Below are 21,752 nucleotides of genomic sequence, written 5' to 3' on the forward strand. Positions count from 1 at the left end.
TTGTGTTATTTCCAGTGTATAAGTGTCAAACAACCCCATTGTTTTACAGTAGCCTAAAATATACATAGCTCTATGAGACCATAGAACGAACGCATTAACAGGTTTCCCATACATACCTTGAAACTCAACGCCCTTTAAACTCAACGCCAGTCCCAGAACCAGTTGACGTTGAGTTTCAAGGTACCACTGTATTTATATTTCTGAATTAAGATTGTACTATATGTATAGTTTGTGTTAATTTGCTGTACATAATAAACGAATTGATGAATGAACGAATGAAAACATAGAAGTTTGTTCCTGCCACCTAGAGGAGCAGGAAAAGAAGACTTGACTTAATAACTTATTAAGTAAAACTTTACTTTTGGTGACAGAATTTTTGACTTTTGTCATGTCATTCCAGTAGATGGCTTTAGTTGTATTTGTATATGGGATCTGAAGGGAGGGAGGAACCTGTTTCACTTCCTCAGTACACAGAGCTACAGAAGGCGGCTGCTTTTCTTTACTTCACACGCACAGTTTTCGACATTTTTCCTGTCAAAACTCTAAACTTCTACTTTTAAATATAAAAGAATTCCTTATACGCGGGTGTTATATTAACTGGCTGTGGCTGGAGATAAAACAACAACTTTTATTTAACTTATTCGGTTCTGTTTTTATACTTAAAAAATCAACAACAAAGTGTCAACAACACAAAACTGAAGAGGTTAGCATATAGCTAACTAGCGCTGACTACAGATACTTGCTGAGCTAGGTATGCTTTTTACACTTCATTTTCCAAATGAACAGTTTTTAGCCTCTTTTTGGTCTTTATTTTTGTTTTCTGGCCAAAACTTAACGTTATAATAGCTTATTTAGGTTGCTAATTAAAGTAAAAGTTAGTTATGTTGTTCTACTGGTTGTTTAATTTATCACCGACAGATGTCTTGTTTACATTTCGTGTTTGAAATAGTGTAGCACTAAGTCACAGTGTTCCGTTCACTTTATTATTATCATTATAATGTATTTTCTGATTCCACCTTTTTGTTACAAAACATGTCAGAGTGCCCAGACAGAACCTGAAGTAAATGTAAGTTGCTGATATAATGTTTTACCTGCATTTCACACCCTAATTTGAACTATTTCGACAAGTCCATTTAAACTAGACCCCAGTAGAATGCCTTTATTTGTCATATATACATATACACGTGTACAGTACAACAAATTCTTTCTTCCCATATCCCAGCTTGTTTGAAAGCTGGGGTCTGAGCGCAGGGTCAGCCATTGTACAGCTGCAGAGAGGGTTAAGGGCCTTGCTCAAGGGCCCAGCAAGGCAGAGCTGATGAGTCGAACTCTCAGCCTTTCATTTGATAGCTCAAAGCCTTACCTATTAGGCTACCACTGTGCCTAAAGACACTTGTCCCTGGGTGGTATCCACCACCTGACTGGCTGGATATACAGCTGTGGTCAGATGTTTAAATTCCATGTATGTCATGTCAGTCTTGGGATTTCAATGATTTCTTTAACTGTCGTTTTCGTTCTCGTACTGAATGATCTGTAAACTAGGATATGAGATTTAATCCAAGTTGGCCCGGATGCAAACCAGACTGCGTTTGTGTCAATGTTAAGATAAAAAAAAAAATAGGCATGTTATTGTGAATGTGTCACTTGATTTAGATTTTGATGGAGATACTAAATTGTCCAGGACTCTGTTTGACAATAAAGACTTGAACTGTTGAATCTTGTGTAACCAGTAACTACTGTTCTGCCATGAATGTAACCAAAATGTGTAAAACATGACGTTAAAATCCTAATACAATAAATATAAATATGTAAATAAATAAGCTGAATGTTTTATACATGCTATGCATTATCCATTATATATGCTGATTTCTGTATACTGATTCTAGACAGTCTGAGGTACCAGAACCTATGAAACCGCTCACCAAAGAATGGCTACTGCTGGTCCAGTCTCTACAGAGGGAGTGAGCACCCCTGGTAAGTGGGACAACATTTTATATAAAATAAATACATTTAAAAAATGAATTAGAATCTATATTGGTGTACAAAACAACAGTGTTTAGTTTTGACTGTCTTTACAAAAATCAAAGAGTGATTTTTCCTTACACCAAGTGTGATTGCATGTGCACTAACAAAACTCTCTCTCTGAGTCACATAAATGCAATTATCTGGTTATTCAATTGGTTAATGTGTATTTTGGAATTATAGTTAAATAGTAAAGCCACTCATTAGAAGCTAATATCCTCAAGAAAATATCCTCAAGCCTCCTACACAAACAGCATGAAATGAATGCCTTTATTTGTCATATACATTTACATGTGTACAGTACGATGATATTCCTTATTCAAATATCCCGGTTTCTTTGGAAGCTGGGTCCACAGGGCAGGGTCAGCCATTGTACTGCACTACTGAAGCCGAGGAATTACAAGCCCACAACCTTCTTGTTGGTAACCCACAGCTCCACTTTTAAAGATGCTACTGAAAGACTTACTTATTTCGACCTAGGGTTTTATGCCTTAGGGAAAGGTGTGTGTGGACGCCCCGATGGCTCAGTCTGTTCGCAGCAAGAAGGTCCTGGGTTTAATTCCCAGGTGGAGCGGTCTAGGTCTTTCTGTGTGGAGTTTGCATGTTCTCCCCGTGTCTGCATGGGGTTTTTTTTCCCGGGAGGCCAAAGACATGCAAGTGAGGTGAACTGAAGATACAAAATTGTCCATGACTGTGTTTGACATTAAAGACTTGAACTGAACCAGGCGGCGTTAAAAAATCCTAATAAATAAATAAAAGTGTGTGTAGATGGACCTGTAACAATTAGTTCTACAGTATATTATGCATATTAAAATATTAAATGCTTAAATGTGGTGGATAAAATTATTAAGTATTACTTATGATTAGTTCTTAGCTGCTTGATTAAAAAAAAGATAATACCACCTAACTATTGAAAATTGTTTTCATTGAATGCTTGTTACCTATGAAATCAATCTGATTACTGATAGTCTGGGCGGCACGATGGCTAAGTACGTAGCACTGTCGCCTCACAGCAAGAAGGTCCTGGGTTTGATCCCCAGGTGGGGAGGTCCAGTTCCTTTCTGTGTGGAGTTTGCATGTTCTCCCTGTGTCTGCGTGGGTTTCCTCCGGGAGATCCAGTTTCCTCCCACGGTCCAAATACATGCAAGTGAGGTCAATTGGTGATACTAAATTGTTCATGACATACTGTGTTCGACATCTTGTTTAAATCTTGCCGTTTCTGTCATGAATGTAACCAAAGTGTGTAAAACATGATGTTCAAATCCTAATAAATAGATAAAAATAAATAAATAAAGTTTCATACCCTGTGGATTTACAGTGGATGTAAAATCAGTTTTTTTGCAATTATAGAATTGTTCTTTTCATTCTGTGATTTTGGACCATAATAACCTGATTTAAATAGTTTGCGTAGTAAATTGATGTTTGTGATTTAGATGCAGTATTTCTGTTTTGGAGAAGGAGATTATTTCCTCAGAGGTACATGCTACACGCTAATGTGTGCTGGTTGTTGTTTTTAGACGGCTGTACTAATCTTGAAAGAAGTGCATGTGTTAATCCAGAGTCTTTAGTTCCATTGTGCTGCTTCTGTTTGTGATATTTTTAGTGCGTGCAGGTGTGTCGTGGTTTTTCTGTGTAAAAACTGTGAAATTAAAGCCGTGTGCCAGGTGTTTGTGCACGCTGTATGATTGTGCATTGGCAGTCAGTGTCACACTTCACTCAGTATGTAAATACTGTGTCTAGTGTTTTTTCACATTTGTGAATCAGTCAAAGGAATACATGCAAAAAAATGTCATAAACAAACCACGTGTACAGTACAATGGAATTCTTTTTCTGCATATCTGTGGGGGATTTTTTAAGGACCTCCATTTATTGTTGCAGTTTACAGATAAATTAGCCACCAGGTGAACAGTTAACTTGGGATTTTATTTATTCTAATAATTTAGACTGTATAGTTCACATAGCAATTTTCGTTTCTCCAGCCCCTTCCCTGTCCAAAACCTCTTCCTGTTTATGGACTATGAATATTCCCACCAGCATAAGTTTTACTTCATTAAAATAAACCACTCGTGTAGAAACTAAACACTGGACTGGCACCTCTCCAGAGAGAATGAATACATGGCTTTGGTGCACGTCATTAAAGCCATAGATGCTAACATGACATTAAATTAAACCAAACATACAAACTCAACATAAAAATCATAAATCAAAACAGCTGTCTTAGCTTTGTTTATGGTTTGTTTACAGGTGCATTGTATTTAGTTTCCCCTCGATTTAAATCCATGACCTATACAGCTTTATCCAATAGACTAAATAATCTCATACCTGAGAATTTCTATTTGGTGTTAAAAGATATTTACACAATCGTTTATTGCCTTTGTTTTCTGTGTAACTGTTGTTCATGCTGATTACAGGTCATCCTGCCACTCTTTCTGAGTACTGGCTTGTTTATTACTTTCACACCCTTGATCACTTACATAACACAAACATTCCACTTGTTTATGTTTATGTTTACTAAATTGTACAGACAGGGATGTTTAAGGTGTTGTTTTTTTTCTACTTGTTAGTTGTTAGAAGAAACAAGTGTTGATTAATTATTTTGTTTATTATTAATTATTATTGTAAGTAATTATATGTTTCTGCTAGAATTTTTTTTTTTAATATTTGGTCAGTAGTAAGTTTAGTGAATATATGCACTGAAAGTATATTAAATACAGGCACAATATGTTTTTAGAAAGCTTCAACCCTAGCTTGAGATTAATATTAGTTTTGTATAATAAGATGCAAAACCTTTCCTCCAAGCAGAGCTAATCAACTAACGTTGAGAACTGGTATTACAGGAAATGCTTGCTAAATAACCATGCTAAAAGCATGACTCCACAAAACCGCTTGGTTCATTGTCAGATGCATAACATTACATAGTACATTTATGAACATTTTGTATTGTTTCCGTGTAGTTCATTTGTTTAAATGTATAAGTTGTGGGTTAATCTATAACATGATGTATATACATACTGTACATGCTCTGTGTGTGTGTATTGGGACACACCTCTTAATCATTGACTTCAGGTGTTTCATTCAGATTCAGTCTGCTTTACATGTATTTGTGAAAAATTGGTAATTCTACAGTGCTCACCGAGTTACAGTGTGGTAAACCACACCATTTTAGCCATGAAGTGGCAGACAATGTAAAGTTATAGACCAGGGTCGCCGAGTGCTGAGGCCAAGCATTGGATAAAGTGATGTAAAGCTCTTCGCCACTGGAGTCTGGAGTGGTGGGATTGAGTTTTGTGGAGTATTGAATTACGCTTTTCTGACGAATGAGTCTGGGATTGATAAATTCAAGGAGATTGTTATCTGCCTGACAGCATTGTGCCAACTGTTATGTTTGGTGGAGGATAGATGCTTTGGGGTTGTTTTTTCAGGGGTTGGTCTACGCCCATTAGTTCAATGATGAGAAATCTTGATGCTGTAACATTCCAAGACATTTTGGACAATTGTATGCTTCCAACTTTGTGGGAACTGTTTGGGGAAGGCCCTTTTCTATTCCAGCATGACTGTGCCCCAGTGCACAAGCTATGGTCCATAAAGGCATGAAAGATGTTCATTTCAGTACCAGAGACTGTTGCACTATTTAAATACAACTTTTAAGTGAAATGTAGACTTAAGGTCAGCAGTATGTATTTAATCCATTTTTATAATCCAAGAATGCTGTTGTCTTCTGATAGCCCGGGTTCCATAAATCTGCTTATAAAGGACATCAGCAAGTGCACAGTTAAGAGGAAACCATGTTCAATTAGGATAGTTCCTATTTCACTGTAATATTGAACCTCATTACTGCCCATTAGACTAACTCACTTATTTCCTTTGACGTGTCACTAATAAATACATGAACTAATTGGGTTATTGAGTTTAAAATACTAATCAAAGACAAATCAAAACTATACAATATTTTTCTCATGTTAAGTAAAAAAAACAACTTGTGAATACCCCACACTGCTACCTACCCCAGGTCACATGTCCATTCAGAATTGACCTCACACCTTATACTGCTGCCAAGAATAAAATATATTTATATATTCCTGCAGGAACTGCTGGAGTTTCTAGGATGTCATCCATGGAAGTAAGTGATCTTTGCTGTTCAATTATTTGTTTATATATATACAGTGTATCACAAAAGTGAGTACATCCCTCACATTTCTGCAGATATTTAAGTATATCTTTTCATGGGACAACACTGACAAAATGACACTTTGACACAATGAAAAGTAGTCTGTGTGCAGCTTATATAACAGTGTAAATTTATTCTTCCCTCAAAATAACTCAATATACAGCCATTAATGTCTAAACCACCGGCAACAAAAGTGAGTACACCCCTAAGAGACTACACCCCTAAATGTCCAAATTGAGCACTGCTTGTCATTTTCCCTCCAAAATGTCATGTGACTCGTTAGTGTTACTAGGTCTCAGGTGTGCATAGGGAGCAGGTGTGTTCAATTTAGTAGTACAGCTCTCACACTCTCTCATACTGGTCACTGAAAGTTCCAACATGGCACCTCATGGCAAAGAACTCTCTGAGGATCTTAAAAGATGAATTGTTGCGCTACATGAAGATGGCCAAGGCTACAAGAAGATTGCCAACACCCTGAAACTGAGCTGCAGCACAGTGGCCAAGATCATCCAGCGTTTTAAAAGAGCAGGGTCCACTCAGAACAGACCTCGCGTTGGTCGTCCAAAGAAGCTGAGTGCACGTGCTCAGCGTCACATCCAACTGCTGTCTTTGAAAGATAGGCGCAGGAGTGCTGTCAGCATTGCTGCAGAGATTGAAAAGGTGGGGGGTCAGCCTGTCAGTGCTCAGACCATACGCCGCACACTACATCAAATTGGTCTGCATGGCTGTCACCCCAGAAGGAAGCCTCTTCTGAAGTCTCTACACAAGAAAGCCCGCAAACAGTTTGCTGAAGACATGTCAACAAAGGACATGGATTACTGGAACCATGTCCTATGGTCTGATGAGACCAAGATTAATTTGTTTGGTTCAGATGGTCTCAAACATGTGTGGCGGCAATCAGGTGAGGAGTACAAAGATAAGTGTGTCATGCCTACAGTCAAGCATGGTGGTGGGAATGCCATGGTCTGGGGCTGCATGAGTGCAGCAGGTGTTGGGGAGTTACATTTCATTGAGGGACACATGAACTCCAATATGTACTGTGAAATACTGAAGCAGAGCATGATCCCCTCCCTCCGGAAACTGGGTCGCAGGGCAGTGTTCCAGCATGATAATGACCCCAAACACACCTCTAAGACGACCACTGCTTTATTGAAGAGGCTGAGGGTAAAGGTGATGGACTGACCAAGCATGTCTCCAGACCTAAACCCAATAGAACATCTTTGGGGCATCCTCAAGCGGAAGGTGGAGGAGCGCAAAGTCTCGAATATCCACCAGCTCCGTGATGTCGTCATGGAGGAGTGGAAAAGCATTCCAGTGGCAACCTGTGAAGCTCTGGTAAACTCCATGCCCAGGAGAGTTAAGGCAGTTCTGGGAAATAATGGTGGCCACACAAAATATTGACACTTCAGGAACTTTCACTAAGAGGGTGTACTCACTTTTGTTGCCGGTGGTTTTGACATTAATGGCTGTATATTGAGTTATTTTGAGGGAAGAATAAATTTACACTGTTATATAAGCTGCACACAGACTACTTTTCATTGTGTCAAAGTGTCATTTTGTCAGTGTTGTCCCATGAAAAGATATACTTAAATATCTGCAGAAATGTGAGGGGTGTACTCACTTTTGTGATACACTGTATATAACTCAGTGATGTGATATATTTATAATTTGAGACTGTAGCTTGTTGATTAGCAGTTAACTTGTAACTTTTGACAGTCATTTATTGGTTAAAATGTTAAAGTTTTTTTTTTCCTTGCAGATGTAAAATGTTTTTTTAGGACATTTATTTATAAATTACTACTTTATTTTCTGAATAATTAAAAAGCCTAAAGACTTTTTTTGGAATAATCATGATGTCACATATATGGTAACTGTGACTATATTTTATATTTTGGAATTAATCAAAGCTTAAACAGTAACAGTAAAGTTATACTGGATACATCCTGGATTTGTATGCTGAAATCTGCTGCCTTATTGCTCTATCTTTGTATCTCTTAGGGTCCGGGCCCCTCGAGTTTAACCCAGACCAATAAGAAAACTATCGGTCATCGCGGGATTGACCCCACAGGCGAGACTACATACAAAAAGGCAAGAATACATTTGTTGATCTGATGCACACACACACGGCTTGAGAGGCACGTATGATCTTTAAATAAATCACATGTTCATGTGCTTGTTAATTTTTTTAATGAAGCACAAATTTATGCCTAGGTTTTAAAATCGCAGTGCTGCTTTTTCAGCACTTTATGCCTTTACACAGATATATATTGTATTACAACCTTTATTTAGATCCTTTTTAGTAGATAAAACCACATTCTGATATTGGTCAGCTGGTCATCCATAGTTATTTTTAAAGCTATCAATTTCTTTAATCGATGAGTGCCGTATTTAAGTACATTTCTGCCATTCTTTCTTTTCAGACAACCTCATCTGCTCTGAAAGGTGCCATCCAGCTTGGCATCACATATACGGTGGGTAGCTTGAGCAGCAAGCCAGAGAGAGATGTGCTTATGCAGGACTTTGAAGTAGTGGAGAGCATTTTCTTTCCCAGGTGTGTACAAACATAAAAGCAAATATGTCTACAGATGACTCATATATACCTCGTGTAAGGTATAATCACTACTAGGGAAATAAAATAAACATTAACACAGCAGTAATAGTAAAAAAAAAAATTCATTTATTGATCTACACAGTTAATTTTGTTAATATTGTGAATGACTATATAATACATACTTAAGAAATAAACACAAAAATGGGTGCTCGGGTGAGACAGCGGTGTACTTTTACATTTATGGATAGGGCCCTACTACATTCACAGGAAAACGTGCTTAATTTAATGGACCTCGTTATTCAAAAATCACAGATTTTACGAATTTTTACAGAAAAGTGCCACATTTCACAGCAGTCATTAAATAACATTCATAAATTGAATAATAGAATAAATAGAATTTATTAGGTAGACCTTATTTATAGCATTTACTAGACCCCTTTAAAGCGACTTGAAATTGCTTGATGAATACAATGCAGGTTTGAGGGGCCCAACAGTGGCAACCTGTCTGTGGTGGGTGGGGAAGCTTAAACCAGTCACCTTTAGAATACTAGTCCAATATCCTATCCACTGTGCTACCACTGCCTAGGTGTAATACACTAGCCCACCACTGCGGCTATGCGAGGTTAACTGTATATAAGGTAAATAAGGGGCCCAACAGTGGCAACTTAAATACTTTAACTTTACTTAACTTTAATGTGCCTAAATTTACATGGACTGCTTCTAAAATATACTAGCATACTGCATAGTATAGTAATGAATCTGTGCTGGTGTACTATTTAGTATGGCAGTATACAATACATTTTGATTCACAACTGTAGGCTGTTACTGGCTTTTTATGTGCCACTGAAACCCACACTTGGCAATACAAGTTCAAATACATTTTAAGGATTGTTTTTATTTTTGAACTGTTATTTTAAAAGCAGAACATCTTTTATTCTACATAGGAACAAGTATCTAGTAGAAAACGAAGCATGGTTGTGTTTCACACAGAATGAAATAAATTGCAAAGCACTGTGTCACATGGCATAGCTGATTTCACCAACTTCATGTTGTTAATGGTTTGTCCCAGACTAATATGGCAAGTTTTAAATGACACACGTGTCTAACATGTTGTAAAAATCCCAAATAAATAAATAAATATGGCAAGTTTAACTATTGCATGTGTGCAACTGGCATTAATAGATTAAAATTGTATTTCTTGCAGTATTATTGTTTTTTATTTGTTCTCTGTCTCTTTGTCTCTTTAAGTGAGGGCAGTAATGTGACCCCTGGCCACCATCATGGCGACTTCAGGTTCAAAACCTATGCTCCAATTGCCTTCCGCTACTTTAGAGACCTGTTTGGTATTCGACCTGATGACTACCTGGTAACTTTTTTGTCTACCTTTGGCTTACATTTGTGAGAAGTCAGTCTGTTTTTTACTTCTGTTATAATAATTGTTTTTAATAGTACTGCAATTGCTTTTGACATTGTTGTAGTTGACATGTCTTTCATTTAATCCACTTCTCATTTGTGATTTCAAGTGTGTAGCTAGTGTTGCCAAAAACATTGTATGCTATTATTTACAGTCAGAACTATTAAATCAGTTGTATATTGACTACTTTTGAATCATGTGGTCCAGCAAACCTATGTGTGTGTATATGTGCAAGCTTTTACTTTAATAAATTAATTAATATCAAAATTAAATTGCCAGATTACTAAATCAGTGATTTGAAATCTAAGTAAAATGTTACAAACTTTTAAACTGTAAATAAAAAAGCTTACTGCATCAGCACAAAGCTAATGTATTGACTTGTAAATGTGTTTGTACTACAGAACTCTCTTTGTAGTGATTCACTGATAGAGTTATCAAACCCTGGAGCGAGCGGGTCTGTATTCTATGTGTCGAGTGACGACGAGTTTATCATTAAAACAGTCCAGCACAAGGAGGCAGAATTCCTACAAAATCTACTGCCTGGGTATTTCATGGTAAGAACTTAATGTGTGGGTGGAATTTGAATTCAGCTCTCATTTCCTGTCTGTCTGGTTTTCACTTACCTTTAGAACAGTTGTCATCATTTCTGTAAAATTCTGGTTTGAATTTCCTTATATTTATTATTTTCCCCTTTTAGAGTCCTCAGCAGATACTTGACTTTTAAATGCTGATAACTTGATATGATCAACTTTGTTTTTTTTACTTAACCTTGTTGTAACAAAATATTTGCTTTATGATTGACTATTGTTATGATGTTCTTATTGTGAAATGCTCTTTGTTATAAGCCAGATGTAACAATATCCAGGTCTTTCAAATTGTTCTTGAAAAGTCAACAGGACATTATCCTTAAAATACTTAAAGGTCATTGGACAAATGTGAAATAAGCCTATGATTGCCAGTAGTTTGTGGCTTTTGTGGCTTTTGTCATTCTGTTTAATCAGAGACGTCATTGCGCTCCCCACTAGTAAAAAAAAGAATACTGTGATGACACAGTCAATCATTTAACTCTTTATTCTGGGCTCAGTACACCTGAGCTCAATGCACCTGGACCGACATGCCTAAAACTCCTTTGGAAGGCTATTTAATAATGCAAGCCTTAAATGGTTTTGCTGTACTGGTGGCTATAAGTTATAGAATAGTTATAAAAAAAATTCATTATCGGTATCTTATTGTCCTTTTACTAGTAACATTTGTTTCAGAGTTGGTAGATAATTTGCTGTTTACTGTGTGGCTTAGCACCAAAGCTAAATGCAGTTTCACTTGGGAGACGTTGTTGTGCAGTTCACATCTGCAGTGTGAATGCTATTTTAACAGTTATTTGATTTTATTATTATTTCTTACGACCAATTCATCCTAGTCAGGGTCACAGTTGGTCAGGTTTCCCTGGAATCACTGGGCGTGAATCCATCGTGTGGAATCAGTCATGTCTGTATGTTGTTGGCCAGCACGCTGTTAGTGCAGCTGGGGATTCGAATCCCAGTGGTAGTGGCCTAGTGCAATTCACTGCTGTGCCAAAAAATGGGGGTTATAACATTATCATTATTACATCTGAACAATTTTATCTTAATGCTTGAGAGTGGCACGGTGGCTTAGTGGGTAGCACTGTCGCCTCACAGCAAGAAGGTCCTGGATTAGATTCCCAGGTGGAACGGCCCGGGTGCTTTCTGTGTGGAGTTTGCATGTTCTCCCAGTGTCAGCGTGGGTTTCCTCCGGGAGCTCCAGTTTCCTCCCACAGTCCAAAGACATGCAAGTGAGGTAAATTGGAGATACAAAATTATCTGTGACTGTGTTCGACATTGAACTAGAACTGAAGAATCTTGTGTAACCAGTAACTACCTGTTCTGTCATGAATGTAACCAAAGTGTGTAAAACATGACATTAAAATCCTAATAAATTAGTAATATCTATATGCTTTTATCTGCTGTAGTATGAGGAGGTGTGCAGTGTGCTAATAAGTAGAAAGCACACTACATTGTAGTGAAGCTACATTGTCAAGCAGTAAGTTAACTTGCATAAGGTTTGTGAGCCAAGCTGATTGTCTTATTTTTGAGCTTGTACACTGGTTTCCCTCCTACAGCTGATACGCTGCGAACTACATGTAACTACAGCATGTAAATCTCATGACTGATATTCATCGTATGTGTATGGTATGCTCGCTTATCTTCGTTTTTTTTCTTTCCAGAACCTTAACCAGAACAAGCGGACATTACTGCCCAAGTTTTATGGACTTTATTGCATTCAAGCCGGAGGGAAGAATATCCGTATAGCGGTTATGAACAACCTACTGCCGCGGTCTGTACCCATGCACCTTAAGTTTGATCTGAAGGGCTCTACATACAAGCGACGCGCCTCACCTAAGGAAAGAATGAAGAGCGTGCCCACCTTTAAAGACTTAGATTTCTTACAGGACCTTCCTGAGGGCTTGCTGCTAGAGTCTGAAATCTACAATGCACTCTGCAGGACCATCTCTCGAGACTGTCTGGTGAGAGGAAAATCATGTCAAATGTTTTATAAAAATGATTTTGCCTTCAGATGCTGTTATTTGTACAGTAAAGCAAGACTTGTTGTATTTATTTTTAAATGAATGCATAAAGCGAAATAAAAAGGGCATGTTACTTTAGCATTTGTGGGTTAAAATGAATACTCTAGGCATCTGGAGCTTAGTAGGCTATTACACAATTGATCACAAGGTTTGCACTATACCATAGAAAATACACTATCTGACCGAAAGTAGAATTAGGTGGGGTGTCCACAAGCTTTTGGCCTCTGTATTGGTTTAAATGTGGCAGTGTGGTTCAAATGCAACACCCTTTATTTGCATGCATATATTATTTATTCATGCTGCAGTGATTTTACGATGACTGAAGTGGTTCTAAACCAAAGGGTTATACATTAATACTGATGCAAAGTGTGCACAAAGGAAATAGTGCAGGGCTTCTTGAATATTTTATAATAAAATAAATAAAACACATATATTCTACAAATATATTCACTATATTCTACAACTGATCAGTTATTTTTTACACAGAGCTAGTAAAATTGCTTAAAGTACTGATCTTCTGATATCCTCAAACCATGTTCCATGGTCAAAATATAATAAATAAAATGATTGTATATTGTAATGTTGTAATATTGTAATAAACACAGTACAGTACAATATAATTGTTTTTGTATTGTATATCTCAGCTTGTTTGGAAGTTGCTCAAGGATCCAACAGTGCAGCTTGGCAGGACCAGAATCCAAACCCTTAACTTTCTAATTGATAATCCAAAGCCCTAATAAACTCTGTACAGTCTGCTTGAGACTAATCTTACCATTCTGTCTACATTTCAGGTGCTTCAAAGCTTCAAGATTATGGACTATAGTTTGCTGGTTGGGATCCACAATATGGACAAGTCTAGGGACGAGACGTCTATGCCAGTGCCTGATCAGAAGAGGGCTCAGGGCCAGAAGCCGCTCTACTGCACTGCCATGGATGCAATTCATTGTGAGGTCAGCGACAGTGCTACACCAGAATTCAGCGAGAGGTTAGACTTTTTTTAATTATTTTACCTTCTTCTTAATTTAATTCAGTTTATAGTTTCATCTTGCAGATAATATTAGAGTAGCAAGAAGCTCATGTTTTCCTATTGTACTTCAAAATATTGGTAATAAGTGGCAATAATCTTTGAAGCAGATTTGTTACAAGCTTAATTACTTGTAACAATTTTAGCTTTAAAGTCACTGAACTTCAGCTTTTCAGCTGACAGACTAAATGAAAAACCATCATACACTGCCTGCAGGTGTTGCGCCACGGTAACCTACCAAAACTGTTTCACTATTGTAGTTGGGTGGGTTGCTCCTCACGAGTAAAGCACAAAGTGAAGCCCCACACCTCCAAAAATCAAAATAAATCCAAATTAAAATGTTTAAAAAGCCACTAACAAAAAAGGGACAATCACAATAATAATAATAATAAGATGGCCAAAATAATGGAAACAAAGTAACAAGTGAAAGAGTTTTCAAAAACTATTTATAGCCCGAGTACTGGTTGTCTCAACATATCCATCTTAGTCAACCCAGTTCTCAAAAAAAGAACTGATAGGGAACCTTAAACACAAGCCTAGGACAGCGAAACATTAGTGGACCGCTCCAAAAGAGGGATTGTCACATCGATCTTGGAGCAGCTCGCTCATCCAGGGCATTTTCAAACAAGACACCCCCAGCTGAGTTCCCTGAAAATAGAGAAAAGCAGGTTTGCCAGACAGAGGAGCTGGTAAGTCTAAAGGGAGAAACTGTAATATAAAGACACTCATACCTGAAGCAAAATAACGCTCCATGAGGTGCAGGTTACTGTCAGTTAAAAGGAGCCAACACATCAGTCATCTGCGCCTCCATGCCCCCTTTGTCGGTCTGTATTTACAATTTCAACAATTAGAAAGTTTTTCTTAAAAAACTTTTTTGTAGTTTATTTAATTGACCTAAAAAATAAACCCTCATATTTAAAATTAAAAAATACTATACTATAATTAAATGTACTTGCTTGAGCAAAAAGTAGTCAATTACACCTAGTGGCTCACAACTTTAGCATTGATTATATCCATATGCTTGTTGTTTATAAATGCTATAAAATCTGTTTTTTTTTTCTTCCGTAACACATAAACACATCTATATACACATCTATTGTTCTTATGCTGAGTTTGGGATAAATATGCTTATCCATTAGCATATGTTTATTCATGTTTATTCATGTTTATTTTATTTTTTTATTTTTATTTTTTTATCATAAATTTGGCATAGTGTATTATTTACATCATGTACAGTATCTGCTGGTCATGTTGACGTAACCAGTGATTTCCTTTTTGTATTGTTTATCACTGCAGCATGGGTGGAATCCCAGCACGCAACTCGAAGGGGGAGAGGTTACTGGTATTTATTGGCATTATTGACATTCTGCAGTCATACAGGTACAATGGTTTTACTAATGTTCAGATATGCTGCTGTTATTCAGTAACCAAGTGATAAGTTGATACTTCATAGCTTATATAAGTTAAATTTTGTGTCTGTTAGGCTCGTGAAGAGATTGGAGCATTCGTTGAAAGCCTTGGTGCATGATGGGGTATGTGGTTTGTGAACTGCTGTAGTGCGGATGAGTGGTATAAAGCAACAATATTGTCTCCAGTATATTTTAAAAACTACATGCCAGATGCCATTCAAGACACAACCCTCCTATTTATCTGAGCTTGGGACCAGCACTAAGAGTGCACTAATATTTGTGTGCGCCCCCAATAGCTAGTTTTACATAACACCATAGATCTGTATTTGTGAGCAGAGCTTGGGATTCAATTCCCTGGAACCCATGCACTGCTGTTACCAACAGTGTGGCTCTTACCAAAGCTCACAAACGTATTTTTATTTAGCCATGGACCAACTAATTAATGATACAGCTAATTGACGACTGTTTTTAAATCAACTATTATTGATTTGGTCAATCAGTCCTAATGTTCACACAGACTAAAATGACTATTAACTAGCACAAACAAGTTTCAATTTGTAATCTAACAATTTGCAAAATTAATAGTGTTTTATTGTAAGTATGCAATGGATCTTTAAGCAAATCCTATCAGTATTGTTGCTACCATTGGTCCTGCACCTTTATTTTTTAAATATATGTATTTTGTCTCACAGCAACATAGTGTATAATTTTTATAATGAATTCCTTTTTCAGGATACTGTATCAGTACACCGGCCTGACTTTTATGCAGACCGCTTCCAGAAGATAATGTGCAGCACTGTTTTCAGGAAAATGACAAGTAAGTCATGCAATGTCATTGTATAATTTCAGTTGCCCAGGTTACATTTTAAATGTCTGGTAATGGAAAGTCAAATTAATTGGACTTCCTAATTCAACCCTCCTATTCTCTTTGTTTTGACTTGGGGTCAGCACTGAGAGTACGTTAACAAGTGCACCTCTCAATGGCTAGACTGTTTCAGCAATCCCCTCCCTCAGACACTAGCTAATCATGTCTGTACAGACATCCGACCAACCGATAGCACTGCTGAGATTTGAACCCCAGAACTCAGTGGTAGTGGGCTAGAATACTTTACCACTATGCCACCCGAGTGCCCAGTGCAGTCCATTCGATTAATCCAGCTAAATAAAAAAGTGGACTATTATTTATAAACAACGTGTAATAATACATGCATATACAATAGTGTAACCCCCCTTTCATTTTGATTGCTGATTATTATTGTATATTTGTGAAACTAAAAACATATTGCATGCAATATATTCTGGGATTTGTAATAAGGCTACAGTGGTTCATACCATTTAAATCTTTAATTAAAATGTATCAAGACATTAAAGGCGATTTATTGTTTATCTCATCCATAGTAAAGGCATCACCTTCCAAAAAGAGTAGAGGAGTGTCTGGTGGTCGCAAAGTCAGCACAACATTGACTGGACAATCCCTGAACTTTCAGCCAGTAGCTACATATCTGGCAAATGCCGAACAGAATCAACCAGATGAAGATACAACCCGGCTACACAGCAACAGTGTCCTGTCCAGCACCTCAGAGACAGAGACAGCAGGGGATTAGGGTAAGATGTTACAAAATTTCAGTACACAATCTACACAATCGCCAAAGTTAACAGTGGTAGCTCAGCGGGTGAGGTACTGAACCAGCAATCGTAAAATCACTGGTTTAAGCCCCTTTACAAGCAGACTGCAACTGTTTGTCACTGAGCAAAGCCCTTAATCCACAATTGCTTTATTTTTATTCTGTCACACGTGCAAGTGGCTTGTAATAAACGTCTTCTAAATGGTGTAAATGTAATAGGTGTGAAAAGTATGACAATCATTTTTAAAATTCTTATATTATAAGATGCCTTTATTTGTCATGTATACATGCACACGTGTACAGTACAATGAAATGCTTTTTTCAAATATCCCAGCTTGTTTTGGATGCTGGGGTCAGAGCACAGGGTCAGCCATTGTACGGGCCCCTGGAGCCGAGATGCGTTAAGGGCCTTGCTCAAGGGTCCAACAGTGGCAGCATGGCAGAGCCAGGATTCGAACTCTTAACCCTTCGATTGGTGGCCCAAGGCCCTAGTGAGGCTACCACTGTTATAATAATTTAGTTAAAGTACATTGAACTCATTGACGTTTAAAGAAGCAGATTTGTGATTTGCCGCAGGTAGCTATTATATGATAGATTGTGACATTCATACAATGCTGGATTGGTATTTTTGGGTCTAAAAGAGCGCATATAAGGAACAACACTTGACAAGGACTATAAACTGAAATATGAGAATTACCTACCTTTCCTGTCGTGACTATAACCACTGTGTAAACACCCTGTATTTGAAGTAAGTGTGGAAAACATTATTCACACTCCCTCCAAGTGTAGGTTAGGCGGTCCACCTACGAGCATGTTATTGAGATGTGGATGGAATCTGAAGTACTCCGAGAGCCAGCAAGTGAAAGAACATACAAATCTCCACATTCACTCATTCAGTTGCTCATTTATATGTAATAACACATTTTTGTTCAGGGTATGAAGTGACTATCATTTCTAACATTTGTATTTGTTCTTTTCTGTCTTTGAAACAATTATATAGCGGTATAAAAAGGACAGACAGGCCTCTGGATGGAAGGTGAATGAGCTGAACAGGAAAGAAGTAAAGAAGAAAAAGGTTTCTGATGTTTTCTTTTCATTTTCAGCCATGGTAAAAGAGCAGAACTCATTTTAAAAGACGGAACTTTAAAGGAGCTACACAAAATTTTTTTAGAGATGTTTACTGGGGTGATTGTTGCATCCAGTGTTGCTGCTAAAGGGACATCAACACCAGTTCCAAATATTAATAAAGAAACTGTTCCCTCATACCTCAGTACAGTACACACAATTGATACATTTTTACCAGACATGGTTTACCACTGAGGCATAAAGATCTCATCTCATAAGGATACCAGGGATGGAAATGGACAGCAGTGGCTGAACTTTAAGGACTGAATATGTTAGTCTCTGGGCACGTTAAGTTGCTTAAACTCTAAATAAATCAAAGAAACACTTATCTGGTGGAGGTTTTGATAGGGCATGCATGTGATGTTTTATTCATATAGAATCTTTATTTTTATATATTTAAATCTAAAACAGTTGTAGCAGCTTGGACAGCAGACATATCGCTTCTGATATGACCAAAACAGAGCTTCAAATAAAAAGCAATCTACACCTGTCATTGTGCTCTAAATTTAATAGGGCTGGATTGAAATTTGTGGAGCATCAGGTTTTAATAAAACCGAAACATGCCCAACTTTTTTGTATAACTGTTTCCAGATCATCATTTCATCAGTGACAGCAAGTCAACCAGGTCTTGAAACTGCAAACACTTAACACTGCCATGCTCAAATGTTATTATAAAATGCTTTATTTGCTGTATTTGGTAGACAAGAACTGATGTTTATCCGTGCTACCATCTGAAGATGAGTCATGGTGACACTAGTTAATCACCTGCATCCTGTTTACCAAGGGTCAATTATCAATTCAAACAGTTTGTGTCTGACTCACTTTATATCATTCCCATGCTTGCAAGCTTTTTTTTTTAGTTACAGATAGTACATCATGTTTGCTATAGTTATAACAATACTTTTACTCATTTTATTTAATGACATTCTGCTTCTGCTTTATTAGATACTAGTATGAACATTTTTAACTAAAATAATTAATCCAGAGTCGCTCAGGTGGCTCAGCGGTAAAACACACTAGCACACCAGAGCTGACATTTCGAACTCGCCGGTTCGAAACTCAGCTCTGCCATCCGGCTGGGCTGGATGGCTACATGTTCATACAGGATGGGAGCAGGATAGGGACTTTTCATAACTGATGCACTTACGACCTCTGCTGGCTGATTGATGCCATCTGCACAGAGTCGAGGAATAATGCGTTGATCAGGGTGTGGCTCTCCGTACACAAAGCTGATCCGCATATAAACTCACGTCGTGTAGGTGAAAAGATGCAGTCGGCTACTGTGCACGTGTCGGAGGGGGCGTGTGTCAGTTGCGATGCTCCACAGTCAGCGGTGGAGGGCAGTATCGGTACAGAGGAAGCATAATGCAATCAGGGTAATTGGATACGACTAGATTGGGTAGAAGATTGGGGGATGAGTGGATAGTATAAAAGAGTGGATAGTATAAAACCTGACACAATAAGACTGTGTTGATAAGCACACTGTATTTAAATGTAGATGTCCAGGTTAAAATTGTGTTATAAATCTTATCACACAGCCCTAAAATAAGATAACCATTTTAATTTTTGTTTCTCGTAATCTTCATATGCTTTAGCACAAAATTTTTATTGGTACTGTTTCATTTACTGTATCCTTTTGTATTGTTTTATTTACATTGTCTTACAGGTTATTCTCACAGGTTATTCTTTGTCTCTTTTCATATAAACATAAACATATGTACTTTGGAGTAAATATAGCAATTGCTTAATCTTATGATCTAGTTCAAGTGGAGACAGTTAAACAACCCAGGTCAAGTCATTCTTTATTTATGTATTATTTATTCTAAATGTGTATTATAACTGATAGCTTTGGGTTTATGCAATACAGTAAAATGTAAAAAACAGAACTACTTCCAGATTGTACAAAGCTAAATTCAAAAAAAAAATAATAATAATAATAATAATAATAAAGACAGAAAGCAGTGATTTTATTTTATTTTTCAGTGTATTTATCTATATGCTGATTTCGATGATGATTTGATGCCTGCAACACATTCTAAAAAGCAGTACCAAGCAGGAACATGTTTATTACTGTTTTACCTTTTTATTGATTATGTTGGCGGCTCCATAATGACACCAAATGAATGACACCTATAGGTGAATGTGTGTGTGTATGTGTGTCTGCACTGTGATGGACTGGCACCCCGTCCAGGATGTTACTGTGTGCCTTGTGCCCATTGAAAAGCTGGGATAGGCTCCAGCACAGCCCCCCTGCTCTGCTTTTAAACTTAACACTGAAAATAATCTGATTGGTTCAGGGTTTTTTTGTCCCTATACAAATACAGTATTTACATAAACAATCCAGTAAGACCGCTTTTGTTTCCACTGTACACCAGCTCCAAAGAATTTGGCTGTGTTTCTGGATATGGTTGACATGGCTTTACTTGCACTAGTGGATGCAGCAAACAAAAGTACTGACACAGTATTCCAGAGCCCATGTGGGAAATCATTATTACAGAAGTATGTTGTTTCTAATGCAGTGCCATCTGAAGGATTGAAATTTACACATTTATCACAGTGTAGTCATTTTTAATTCCCTATTACAATTGCTCTGTCACCAGCCGCTTCTTTACACCAGTCAGTGGTAGATTTTCACAAAGAGCCATGACAGACAGCCTTGCTATGCCGTGTTCCTCCACTACGTGTGCCAGCATCTCATCCAGCATTGCAGCAGCAACAAGGTTAAACATTATTAAACCTTTCCTCCCTTAAAAGACACTTAAAGTTTACTCAATAGCAAACTAGCATATTAGACTGCTAAACTCCCTGACTGCTATTTTCTGAATCTTTAAAAAAATACTTTGCACTTTATGTGTCTTTTTAATCACTTGTAAAAGAATGCTCATACATTTTGCTTATAAAGGACTAGATCTTTCTTGCATACCTTAATAATACCAAAGCATGATTGCATTCTCAACAAACCGCAGTGTTCATAGTATTAAACTGCCCCTGTATTGCAGGCGTCATTTACAGAAAAAAATTAATACATGAAAAAAATTTTCACTGCTTTCTGTTTTCATTTGAATTCTACTCTTTTTTTTTTAAAATAATTTTTAAAAACTACAACAAAGATGTTATTAAAGTTTAAAGTGGGCTGTGACTCAGTTTGTATGCGTCTTGGAATTGGTTCACAAACTTAACTGTTTCTTCATAATACTGTACTTAAAATGTCCTGTTCATGTCTTTGCATTCAATTTTTTTCAAGTTTCCTCAGGTTTCTTTTTATGAAAACCAGTTTTCTATTGTCTGTTCATAAGAAATCATTAAAAAGTGAAAAATGATTGTCACAAATGTCTCAGTACCTTGAAATTCTTTTGGTTTGGATCTGTGCTTCACTCACATGTTACTTTATTAAGAACATGTTTACACCTGCTCATTCATGTAATTAATCTTGGTATTATGGTATTATATTATTATTATGGTATTATAGTATTATATTAATAATTGTTTGAATGCCACAGTTCATCCTTGTATGGCCACAATTTATGGCTACTTCCAGCATGAAAACAGACCATGTCACAAACCACAAGTCATCTCCATCTGGTTCCAGGAACATGTCTCGGTTCAACATTCAGGTTCAGTGTACTTCAATTGTCTCCATCATCAAATCTAAATCTAATCCTAAATCAAACATTTGTGTCATGCTGGCAAATCTGCCGCAATTATGTGATGCAATCATGCCAACATAAACCAAAGTCTCACAGGATTGTTTGGGAATTTAGAACAAAAAGAAATGTTGGTAACTCCTTCAGTTCCAAGGTTCAGAGGTTATG

The 21,752-nt window shown here is 37.2% G+C and overlaps 1 protein-coding gene across 4 annotated transcripts; it reads left to right on the plus strand.

The window, feature by feature from the left end:
• The first annotated feature begins 502 nt into the window (after window positions 1–502).
• On the plus strand, window positions 503–21,255 carry pip5k1aa (phosphatidylinositol-4-phosphate 5-kinase, type I, alpha, a). Of its 4 annotated transcripts, none has more exons than XR_010014878.1 (15): window positions 503–751; window positions 1,887–1,974; window positions 6,108–6,142; window positions 8,189–8,278; window positions 8,611–8,741; window positions 9,990–10,107; window positions 10,557–10,709; window positions 12,398–12,697; window positions 13,549–13,742; window positions 15,078–15,161; window positions 15,265–15,313; window positions 15,923–16,007; window positions 16,589–16,795; window positions 17,816–20,439; window positions 20,541–21,255. XR_010014878.1 is itself a non-coding variant. In XM_063010755.1 (14 exons), exons 2-13 carry the CDS (start codon window positions 1,929–1,931, stop codon window positions 16,792–16,794), a joined length of 1,491 nt encoding a protein of 496 aa, XP_062866825.1. In that variant the 5' UTR covers window positions 503–751; window positions 1,887–1,928; the 3' UTR covers window position 16,795; window positions 17,816–21,255. The 4 variants fall into 4 exon arrangements, 2 of the variants coding, with proteins under 2 accessions (XP_062866825.1, XP_062866841.1); XR_010014879.1 differs by having other exon boundaries at window positions 17,816–17,890; XM_063010755.1 differs by having other exon boundaries at window positions 17,816–21,255.
• Window positions 21,256–21,752: the final 497 nt, after the last annotated feature.

Source organism: Trichomycterus rosablanca, chromosome 2, assembly GCF_030014385.1.
Source record: "Trichomycterus rosablanca isolate fTriRos1 chromosome 2, fTriRos1.hap1, whole genome shotgun sequence".
NCBI lineage: Eukaryota > Metazoa > Chordata > Actinopteri > Siluriformes > Trichomycteridae > Trichomycterus > Trichomycterus rosablanca.

Bases quoted from the DNA above. Each gene is read 5' to 3' on its own strand.
- pip5k1aa (XM_063010755.1), top strand. From the start codon at position 1,929: ATGGCTACTGCTGGTCCAGTCTCTACAGAGGGAGTGAGCACCCCTG. The intron at 8,279-8,610 runs GCAAGAATACAT...CTTTCTTTTCAG, and splicing joins GCGAGACTACATACAAAAAG to ACAACCTCATCTGCTCTGAA. The intron at 13,743-15,077 runs GTTAGACTTTTT...TTATCACTGCAG, and splicing joins ACACCAGAATTCAGCGAGAG to CATGGGTGGAATCCCAGCAC.